General features: G+C 49.4%; 3 protein-coding genes across 4 annotated transcripts; 2 read left to right on the top strand and 1 right to left on the bottom strand.

Annotated features, from left to right (window-relative positions):
* Positions 1–2,432: 2,432 nt before the first annotated feature.
* Positions 2,433–4,313, bottom strand: LOC11175860 (retinol dehydrogenase 12). Its single transcript, XM_061663132.1, has 3 exons — positions 3,843–4,313; positions 2,941–3,762; positions 2,433–2,868 (listed from the first exon to the last, which is right to left on the bottom strand). Exons 1-3 carry the CDS (start codon positions 3,938–3,940, stop codon positions 2,733–2,735), a joined length of 1,056 nt encoding a protein of 351 aa, XP_061519116.1. The 5' UTR covers positions 3,941–4,313; the 3' UTR covers positions 2,433–2,732.
* A 921-nt stretch (positions 4,314–5,234) lies between these two features.
* LOC1272147 (tubulin-folding cofactor B) lies at positions 5,235–6,694 on the top strand. Its single transcript, XM_311025.5, has 2 exons — positions 5,235–5,540; positions 5,689–6,694. Exons 1-2 carry the CDS (start codon positions 5,418–5,420, stop codon positions 6,289–6,291), a joined length of 726 nt encoding a protein of 241 aa, XP_311025.3. The 5' UTR covers positions 5,235–5,417; the 3' UTR covers positions 6,292–6,694.
* A 1,127-nt stretch (positions 6,695–7,821) lies between these two features.
* On the top strand, positions 7,822–10,174 carry LOC1272148 (Golgi to ER traffic protein 4 homolog). Of its 2 annotated transcripts, XM_311026.5 has the most exons (3): positions 7,822–8,047; positions 8,135–8,503; positions 8,612–10,174. In XM_311026.5, exons 1-3 carry the CDS (start codon positions 8,042–8,044, stop codon positions 9,215–9,217), a joined length of 981 nt encoding a protein of 326 aa, XP_311026.5. In that variant the 5' UTR covers positions 7,822–8,041; the 3' UTR covers positions 9,218–10,174. The 2 variants fall into 2 exon arrangements, with proteins under 2 accessions (XP_311026.5, XP_061519100.1); XM_061663116.1 differs by having other exon boundaries at positions 7,888–8,047; positions 8,135–10,174.
* The last annotated feature ends 389 nt before the right edge of the window (positions 10,175–10,563 follow it).

Below are 10,563 nucleotides of genomic sequence, written 5' to 3'. Positions count from 1 at the left end.
TGTCGACCATAATGGCCGTTCGAATGTAGCAGCTGGGCGCGAAATGTGTGTCGCAGCATCCAAGGCCCTGTTTTTTTAAGATTTCAAGAGGAGTTGGGTAATTTTGAAGAACTAGCAAAATAGCAGCGCAAAACAACTGCTTGCTTTTGTCGTGTAGCTAGATACAAGATATAAGTACTTTGTGATTGTGGTATAACAAGAATAGCATAGTTCCTGGCTTAGCATAGGAAAGGAAATTCTAGAACCGATTTGGATTCCGCATCAGTTTCAGTACCGGTACGAGTTCGAGATCCGTTTCTTGACCGGTTTGAGTTCGGAATCAGTTCTTGTATCAATCTGGTTTTGGGATCAGTTCTAGTATAGGTACAGGGTTCAGGATTAGGACTGATATTAGTTCAGAATTAGGGTTAGGACTGGTATGACTTCTGACTTAGTTCTAGGATCGAAATGAGTCCCAGATCAGTTCCTAGTTCATCATCAGTTTCGGATAGTCAGTCCTTGCTAACTAGGGGGGACAGTCCATATAAGTTTGAGTTCGAGATCCGTTTCTTGACCGGTTTGAGTTCGGAATCAGTTCTTGAATCAATCTGGTTTTGGGAACAGTTCTAGTATACAGGGTACAGGGTTAAGGATGAGGACTGATATCAGTTCAGAATTAGGGTTAGGACTGGTATGATTTCTGACTTAGTTCTAGGATCGAAATGAGTCCCAGATCAGTTCCTAGATCATCATCAGTTTCGGATAGTCAGTCCTTGCTAACTAGGGGGGACAGTCCATATAAGTTTGAGTTCGAGATCCGTTTCTTGACCGGTTTGAGTTCAGAATCAGTTCTTGACTCAACCTGGTTTTGGAATCAGTTCCAGTATAGGTACAGGGTTTCGGGATCAGGACTGATATCAGTTCAGAATTAGGGTTAGGACTGGAATTAGTTTCGGATAGTCAGTCCTTGCTAACTAGGGGGGACAGTCCATATAAGACATGAACCTACTACGCCCTGGAGGTAGGGTTATGTACCTTGAAATTGTGTTCTGTTACTATAATAGATCGAAAAGTAACTGGCAATACTTTTAGCTAGCAACTAGTAACTGGAAAAAGTAATATTTCACTTCTTTTAATAAAAGTATCTTTTAATAAGCAAAAAGCAATGATTAAAGCAGCCACTGCACATCAATAACTCCAATGCCCCAAAGCCACATTGTGTCGTTACAATGTTCCGAATAAAATTGGAAGCCAGTAGCATCCTTTACGCGTTCCCATATCCATGCCTCAGACAATGGCTTTGCCAGAAAGCAAAACACTCCACCCTCCCGCCACATCATAGACACTGGTAAGTAGGATTCGACGTGACTTTCGAATGAAGACCGCGAAACAATCGTGTCAGGTAGGGCACTACACCGCGACCGATTTCATCCGGTCCGACCCTCGCTAGTTCCATGCCCCTTTGCGTAACCATGGCAGTGACGTATTGCAGTCTGCCTTTCAAATAGCAGCAGTGTTAAATTATCTTTTATGACATTTTGCTCCTCCTCAGCTTGTGTGTGTGTGTGTCTCTCTCTCTCTCTTCCTGTCTCTTTCTGCGGTGGTTTTGAGCTAGGTTGGGCAGATTCATTCCCACGCCCTGTTTATTTTTAGTTCCTTCTCCACGGCAGCCGCACAGAAGTTTAATCGCATCCTTATCGCACCCGACCAGAAGGTCGGAGTAAAAAGTTGGCCGAAAAACACCGAACGATACATGGTAATCAGGTAAGATGACACTCTGGCTCCGGGTAGCTTCTGCGCCCGCGGGCATGGGTACACACAGCACGGAGAATGCGACCAGCGGTGGTAAAACGAGGTAAGAACAAGGCATTAAAAATGGATTCGGCAGGCGGAGGACAGCACAGCACGTGGATGCTTTCGGAGCCGAGCAACAGCAGACCAATGCTGTGCTGTGTCAATTTATCTTTGTTGTTTCAAAGCGGTAAGGCAAGGCTTAGTCCTTTAAATATTTCCGCTCCAGTTAACAGCTTTATTGACGAATAAACGGTGAGCTTTACTCTACACGCATTTCATTTCACCGGATGCATTCTGCTCGACGACGCCAGCGAATCTGTTGGACACGCATTTGCCTTCATGTTGACTCTACCTGGATGCCGGGACCCAAGTATCACGTGCTGACAAACACGTTTTTATTTGAAAAATATTCTTTTACTTGTAAATATTATTTGAGAATGAAAATAACTAAACAGATGCACTTATATTTAAAATGGCATAAAGAACACATGATCGCCCAGGTAAAGGAGAGTTTTGATACGAAGCATAGCTTAATATGAAACCACTGCCAGGAGGAGTTTACTGACCAATTACTAATCTTCTTTGCCTTATTAAAGTCTCACTAGTTTTATAAAATAAATCGAATATATTACTACCAAGGTAATTTTTTACGCATCCAGTTTTGTGAAAATGTTAATTTATTTGTAGATTAATGTAACAAATCATGTTCGTAACGCAGAAAAGGTACGTTCCTCCTGCCCTAATTGGTTCGAAATACTATGGATAGTCTCTAAATAAATACTACTCCGTTTCGAACTTGCTAAGCGCCTGAAGGTATGCAATACATGACATGAGTCATACGGTACTAAGCACAGACTAAGCAAAAGCAGCATTTCCACCTGATGTGTTCACTAAAATCGTTTAATTTACCAGTACCGGCATACAAAGCACCATCTCCAAAGTCGCGTTAATCCATGACGCTACTCTTTCTTGGGTCGCACGGTCCCCCTGGCCGCGTCCTCGGTTAAACCAACCGCACTGAGGGAGGCCCGGTACAGACGGTCGGCCAGCTCGTCGTCCCTGGCCAACTCGGACACCTCCACCCGTTCACAGTCGCTAGTCGAGAAGGATGTAAAGCGTTACGCACAAACAGCTTCGTTCTCGTCATCCACCATCGCCAACACTTACTTGAAAAAGTCCCCTGTACAGCCGGCCAGTGCCGGATCCGTCACGAGCCGTACGATCGTGTGGGCGCCCTGTGCCGGACTCTTCATGAACAGCCACATCCAAGGGAAGGTGAGCACCTTCGCGAACAGTGCCTTCATGATCGGCGAGTGGCGCAGATGGCCCGTGCCGCGAACCAGCCCCGGCGAGCAGCAGTTGACGGTGGTGCTGCACCCCTCCGCAGTAAGCTTCCCTGCCAGCGCTCTGCTGCCCAGCACGATGGCCAGCTTCGAGTGCGCGAACGCGTCCCGTCCACTTTGGGCCGGTTGGCGCAGATTGAGCGGATCGTCGCGGTTGGCAATCTTGGCCGCCGTGTACCCGTGGGCCGACACGTGCACGATCCGTCCGCCGTGTGCCGACCGGGCCAGCTGGGGCCGCAGCAGCTGCGTCAGCAGGAAGTGGGACAGATAATTGCACTGCAGGTGCTGCTCGTACCCGTCGGCCGTGTGTCCGCCGGGCTGGAAGATCACGCCGGCACAGTTCACCAGTGCGTCCACCGCCGGATGCTGCGCCTGCAGCTGACGCACGAACCGGCGCACGCTGTCGAACGAACGCAGATCGACCACGGACACCTCGCACACACAGTCCGGAGCTTCACGGCGCAGCTGCTCCTTCAGAGCGTCGCCCTGCTCCACGGTACGGCACGCCAGTATCAAACAGCGCGCCTGTCGGCGGGCCAGCTCACGGCACACCTCGCGCCCGATGCCACCGGTCGCACCGGTGACCACGATCAACCGGCCCGGGATGGTGTTTCCGTTCGGGCAGGGCTGTCCGCCCATGTACGTCCTGCAGATGGGGGGGGGGGGGGGGGGGGGGTTGATTGTAGCAGCGGGTGTGGTTGGGCCGCGAACGCCGACCTGACTCACCTGACAGTGCCGATCACGAACACGATGCCGGCCACGATGAATGGCCACCAGCTAGCGAACGGGTCCGCCTCGGCCAGTGCCTTTTTGATCTCTTCCATTGCGCGAACCTTTTGCGACGCTCACCTCACACCCGAGCCGGAACGGAACTGATTGCGCACCAACCAACGTCCCGAACGTCCGGTCGTCAACGGTTGGCCAGCGGAATGAATCGCGCGATGATTAACCAGAGCGAGCGACCAGACGACAGACCAGTGTCGAGGGTTTCGGGGGTCAATTGCTCCTACCGGAAGGGATTAATTTGGAGCTCACTGATACACTGTCGACTCAGAACAGCGAACCCAGTGAGATGCGGGTTAACGGACACAGTGATTCGTACGTGTGTGGTTTCCCCCTTCAGTTGCACATAATATCACATGGTCTTTCCGAGTTTTTTTTTATGAGTGTATGATTCATCTAGTTTTGGAAAATAAACTATAATAAATAAAAAAAAAATAAAGTATTTTACTTTCTTAGTCTTGTTTTTGGATCAGTTTTGAGTTTTGTACTGTAATTAAGCTCTCACCCGTCTTTAAAATAAATTATGTAGTTTTTATTAAAATTTCAAATAACATGAAGAGTTGAAAATACCCAGAATCGCTTATTTAACTGAAGTTGAACTTAAAAGGTGGCCTTAAACAAATTGTGCTGAGTGTATCCCGGCGACGGGAGCTCAGAGCGGCACTCTGTAGCGTCACTCCAAACTTTGATACTTCCATGGAGAATCTGTTATCGAGAATTGTTACTCGTGAGTTATGTGGACATTTTGCAAACATTGTACAGCTCTACTCGATGCTCAAGCGCATGTTTAAAACAATTTATTTATGAAGATTGATTTAAACCTAAACTTAATCAACTTAATCAGCCAGATCAACTTCCCAGGGGAGTGCTACCGCTGCTCCATAGCTCCTTCCAGTCTATGGTGTCGTAGGCCTCCTTGAAGTCGATGAACAGGTGGCGCTCTCGGCACTTCTGGAGGATCTGTCGTAGAGTAAAAATTTGGACGGTGTACTCTCATACAACACTCAAATAGCAAGTGCATTTAATTGCTAGAAACAGAGAGAAAAAATAAAATCGGTTAAGCTACACGTGTAGCTGGCAGCTTCGAATAGAACCAAATTTGTACCAACTGGCTGCGTACGTATTAGCTCAACGTCTCTTTTCTGCAAGATAAATTAATTTGATAGTTTCTAGCAACTTAAAAACGATATTAAAACAATTGATAGAGAATAAAATGATTCTTAATGTAAATTATTGAAAAAAAATACAAACCATCACAACAAATAACCGACAAACGGTGTGGATTTGAAAAGTGCTCGAATTTACTGCTCGACTCCGCCTGACAGCTCACGTCACGGCGCCAATCCGCTGTTTCGTGTGGTCGTCGTCTCGTACTGCCATAAAACAGTGGGGAAGAAAAATAAAAGAAAAACTCCCGAGCAAACTCGAAAGCAAAATAAAAGTTCGCCCCGAAGAAGAGCACGGAACGGGACCGGTCGGCAGCTGTGCGGAAAAACGCGAAAGAAACGCAATCTCACCATGTCACCGATGATCAGTGTGGAGGTCCCCGATACGGTCACGATCAACATTTCCAACTCACAGAATGATACCATTTCGTTCGAACGGAAGTACAGCCGCTCGTTAAAGATTTACGAGTTTAAGGTGAGTCATGCGGTGCAACCGAATAAAGAGTGCTCCACGCCCCCCCCCCCCCCCCCCCCCCCACATTCACCTTGGAGTGCTCATCTGCACCCACGCACGGGCGGTCTGCCCAAAAAATCTCGTTACCAAACCTCCGCTTTCCTTGCAGGCGAAGCTGGAACCCATCACCGGTGGCAGTGCGGGCACGATGCGGCTCGAGCTGTACAGCGGGGAGCGGCTGGTGTGCCGGCTGGACGGGGACAGCCAGCCGCTCGGCAGCTACCCGATCGAGGACGGCATGCGGGTGCACGTGATCGACCAGTTCCCGTGCCTGCAGGAGAACGTGCCCAAGTTCGAGCTGTCGCTGGAGGAGTACGACAAGAAGGAGGACAGCCTGCGCAGCTTCCTGAAGAAGAACAAGCTCGGCAAGTACAACGCGGAGGAGATGGCCAAGCAGGAGGAGGAGCGCAAGCGCCAGGAGGAGGAAGACCGCCAGAAGGTGGACGGGACGGCGATCGGGGCCCGGTGCCGGGTGACGGCGAAGAACAATCCCGTCCGGCTCGGCACGGTCCTGTACAAGGGCCCGCTGGACGGGAAGCCGGGCCTGTTCTTCGGCGTCAAGTTCGACGAACCGCTCGGCGTGAACGATGGCACGATGAACGGGAAGCGCTACTTCGACTGCGGTCCCAAGTACGGCAGCTTCGTCGCACCGAAGGCGGTCGAGGTGGGCGACTTTCCGCCGGAAGAGTTTTCCCTGGACGATGAGCTGTAAAGGGACCCCTCCTCCCCCCGGGACGATCCGGATGTAGGCTTTTGGGCATTCCAACGGAGTGGGTGTGCGTGTGTGTGCGTGTGTGCGCCTTTTTGCACGCTTTGCCAGAGTGATATGAGCGAAAGGGAGCAGGACGGCCGATAATCCTCCGCGGTGGGCGGGTTTTACTGGCGACTGTCTCCCAGCTGGGCACAACGTCTCGTCTATTTATTAAGCTGTCTCTCTTTCGAAGCTAACCCGTATGCAACTAACATTAACTAAGATCTAGTAAGGCGTAATCTGAGACACTTCTTTTGATATTGTCGCTGCAAAGATTGTGCAAATTGTTTTTTAGAAATAAAAACATAATCCGACCGAAAGCGTCAGCGTTCGCAGTGGATCGATAAGCTGTATCGTAACACAATTAGCCGTTCGTGGCAATATTTCGTTTACGCGGAAGCTGCAAAGACAACATATTTCCGGTACAGTAGGCCAACAGTGTCGCCAACAGATAAAATGTGGTTTATTCATGAGTTCAAAGCTTCAACATTCATGAAGACAACCACACGTAGAACGAATAAAAGACCGTCTACTCCTCATATTACCCCGTGATCCAGAGTGGCCGGATGCATTTTACCCCGTAGACCTAATGCCTTCAGCACTGAATCTATGCAAGTCCAGGAACTGATGCAGGAACCAATACTGATCATACCGGTTCTCGAATTGATATGGACACCATCAACCTGCCCTGGAACCTATCATGAATCCATCACGGTATTAGAACTGATACTGAACCTCTCATGTACTCATACCGATCCTGGAACTTATCATGAACCCACACTGGTCCTGGAACCTGTTATGCAACTGATACTGAACCCATACTGAAACCTATCATGAACCGAAATTGGTTCTGGAACCTATCATGAACCGAAATTGGTCCTGGGATCTATCATAAATCCATACCGATCCTGAAACCTATCATGAACCCATACCGGTCCTGGAAGCTACCATGAATCCACACTGGTCCTGGAATCAATCATGAACCCATGCCGGTCCTCGAACCTATCATGAACGTGTACCGGCCCTGAAACTTATACTGAATCCATACCGGACTAGGAACTGAAAATGAACCTATACCGATCCTAGAACTACGCACGAATTCATATCAGACCTGGAACTGAAAGTAGATCCATTAAAGATCTGGAACTGATGCTGAACCTATAGCGGTCCTAGAACCGATCATAAACTCATACTGATCCAGAAACACCTTCCGATCTCATATATCTCCAGTAACAGATGTACTTGAAACTGTTCCGGATTCGGAACGATATTTGGACCTGGTTTTGGGTATGTATCCGATATAATTCCAGCTCCAGTCGACAAACCATACTCGGTAGTAAGTGTGTAGCGTTGAAATTAGCATAAAAAATAGCGTAGGAAACGCAGTAGAAATCGTATAGTGATTTCCTAAACTGTTCATTGACACCAAGCTAAGCGTAAATCATGATGTTTTATTAGAATTTAAAGCAGCAATCGTTTCTCAATGAAAATAACCCCATTGCATCGCCGTTCGTCAAACGTCAACCGATGACAGTGCTGTCAGACGGGCTGGATGAGCTGACCTTGCCGCTGCTTTGTTATTGCTGACGATTTGACAAAGTGGCCACAGATATCTCTCTCGCTGAACGATTGGCAGGGTAGTGCTGCCGCACTAGAAGTTTGCTAGAAATTGTGTATCATATTTAGGTAACTTTATGGTGTAATTCTGTTAATGGAGGTAAATATTTCGCACCGCGCAACGAGCCAAACAGAGCGCGCTACAATCGCCTCCTCCCCCCCCCCCCCTCCTCCCTCTCATTCGCAGGAAACGCAGGAGAAATCGCACCCGGGCAAACCGGGCTCGTCGTCCCGGGGAGTGTCGCGGGTGCTGGGCAAACTGCGCGCCTCGGTCGAGTCGAAGAACTTCTACGAGGCGCATCAGATGTACCGCACGCTCTACTTCCGGTACGTGTCCCAGGGGAAGTACGCGGACGTGCTGGAGCTGCTGTACGACGGTGCGCTGACGATGCTGGAGCACGAACAGTACAGCAGCGGGGCCGATCTCGGGCTGCTGATCATACAAACGCTCGAGAAGGCGGGCAGCACGGTCGAGACGCCCGAGCAGTGGATCAAGCGGCTGGCGGAGCTGGTCAGCAAGATCAAGCCGACCGTCGTCGATCGGGAAGCGTTGCTTGTGAGTATAACCCAGTACCTTATCCCCCCCCCCCCCCCCCCCCTTCCGGCCATTTCTCTGTATCTAAATTCGTGCCCTTCTAACGATCCTCCAATGCAAACGCTCCAGGACCGGGCCATGAAGTGGAGCGGCTCGCTCGTGTCGTCCCCGACGGGCCACCCGCTGATGCACAAGCTGTTCGCCCAGATCCTGTACCGCGAAGGGGACCTGACGCTGGCCCGGCGCCACTTCGCGCTCGCCAAGGACGGCGTCAGCTGCGGCTTCCTGCTGATCGAGATCAGCTGCGCCAAGGGGTTCCCCGGCGAGGTGGACCTGTTCGTCGGGCATACCGTGCTGCAGCAGCTCGCCCTGAAGGAACCGGCAACGGCCGCGAGCACGTTCGCCACCTACTGCAAGTTTCACGCTAGCATCGCCTGCACGGAGCCGCCGTTCGCGATGCCGCTGCTCAACTTTCTCCACTTCCTGCTGGCGCTGGTCGAGCAGAACAATCGCATGTACGCCACGTTCCGGGCGCTGTGCGAGCTGTACAAACCGTCGCTCGATCGCGACCCGTCCTACGAGAAGTATCTGCAGAAGATTGGCGTCAAGTTCTTCGACGGCAGCCGGTACGAGCAGCGCAACTTCATGTTCAGCGATCTGCTGCAGCAGTTCTTCATCGATCTGGAGGAGGACGAGCTCGAGGAGGGCACGACCATGCACGGCGAGGTGGACTAGTTTGGGGGTTCTTTTTTTTGTTGTTGCTGTTGTTGTGATCACGGACGGGACGTGTCGCTATCTGAGGGCGCGCAGAAAGTCGTTACAATATGTGAGAGGAGCGTAGGCACAGAGAAGCAGGGGTGATTGCGGATTAGGGAATATGAATTTTCTTTCAAATCAAATGAATTTTATGTTTGCGAGGAGGAGCGAAACGTGTGCGAATTTGCTGGTGGTGGAGGTGATATTGTTAGCTTACGAATACTGGAGGTGGGGGGGGGGGGGGGGGGGTACGGTTCTAGCCATCTTTTTTGTGGGCAGTTGGTGACTGAACTCATGTCAGTCCTTGCTAGCGGGGGACGGTCCATTCTAGGCTTGAACCCACACGTCAACACCCAATACAAAACCGAACGCCAAACCTGGATTAATTCAGCCTGAAACAAATATAGGCAAACGCCGATATATCGCAGGCACGATCAGCTCACGAATGATTGATTTTGTTTTGCCCGAAGTATAAATATTTGGTCAAGAATGTACTTTAACCCATTTCTAACAGAGACGAAACGAAAAGAAAACGATTTTTAAATGACTCGTGGTTTGTACACGAACGGTCATAATTCACCTAATAGGCTGCAATGTCGGCAATTCTGGTTTAAATTATAGAAGGGGCCACTAATTGTAATAATGAGGCAGAATCAGATAACCAATAGCACTGTTTAAACAAGATTAATAAGACCACACATACCCGCACGAACAGACAATTATTGTAGACTCAAACTGAGACCAGCGAAGGAAAATGGATCCGCAGCGTGCACGTGCTTTCAAACAATCAATAATACACTGGGAATCGCGGCATTCCCCGCCAGAGCACGTGTTACGGAGGTGTACGATATTGTAACTGAATTGTAACTGAAGAAAAATAACGAAAGACGATTGAGCTGAACTGAAGGAATTTACGGCTTGAGTTAGCGCCATCCATCTTACTGTACCCGGCTTTACTTTTTTTATGCATCACTTTTGCTTGGCTTTTTTCCTGCAATTTCCTGGACGGGAAATGATGGTATCGTTTGAAACTATTTAATTGCAATATATAATTCAACTGCGGTGCAAACACACAGCATGGATGGGGAGACACGTTTGCTGGAAGCTGGACCACTTTTCACTCGCCTTCGTACTTACGCACGCACAGTCGCTTCAGCTGTTGCCCTGAGTAAGGCTCTTGTTTTGGAGTGAATAAATTGAGAAATTATAACCACGTGTTTTGAATGGGGGAGAGAGTTTCTAACCATTCGACACATTAAGCGCCGCTTCCTTTTGTATTACAGAAAATGCATAAGATAAATTGAAGCATATATATATAACGGACT

The sequence above is a fragment of the Anopheles gambiae genome, chromosome X (genome assembly GCF_943734735.2).
Source record: "Anopheles gambiae chromosome X, idAnoGambNW_F1_1, whole genome shotgun sequence".
NCBI classification, from domain to species: domain Eukaryota; kingdom Metazoa; phylum Arthropoda; class Insecta; order Diptera; family Culicidae; genus Anopheles; species Anopheles gambiae.
This window is presented reverse-complemented; position numbering and strand designations above follow the sequence as displayed.

Bases quoted from the DNA above. Each gene is read 5' to 3' on its own strand.
- LOC11175860 (XM_061663132.1), bottom strand. From the start codon at position 3,940: ATGGAAGAGATCAAAAAGGCACTGGCCGAGGCGGACCCGTTCGCTAGC. The intron at 3,763-3,842 runs GTGAGTCAGGTC...CCCCATCTGCAG, and splicing joins TTCGTGATCGGCACTGTCAG to GACGTACATGGGCGGACAGC. The intron at 2,869-2,940 runs GTAAGTGTTGGC...CTTCTCGACTAG, and splicing joins TGTACAGGGGACTTTTTCAA to CGACTGTGAACGGGTGGAGG.
- LOC1272147 (XM_311025.5), top strand. From the start codon at position 5,418: ATGTCACCGATGATCAGTGTGGAGGTCCCCGATACGGTCACGATCAAC. The intron at 5,541-5,688 runs GTGAGTCATGCG...CTTTCCTTGCAG, and splicing joins TAAAGATTTACGAGTTTAAG to GCGAAGCTGGAACCCATCAC.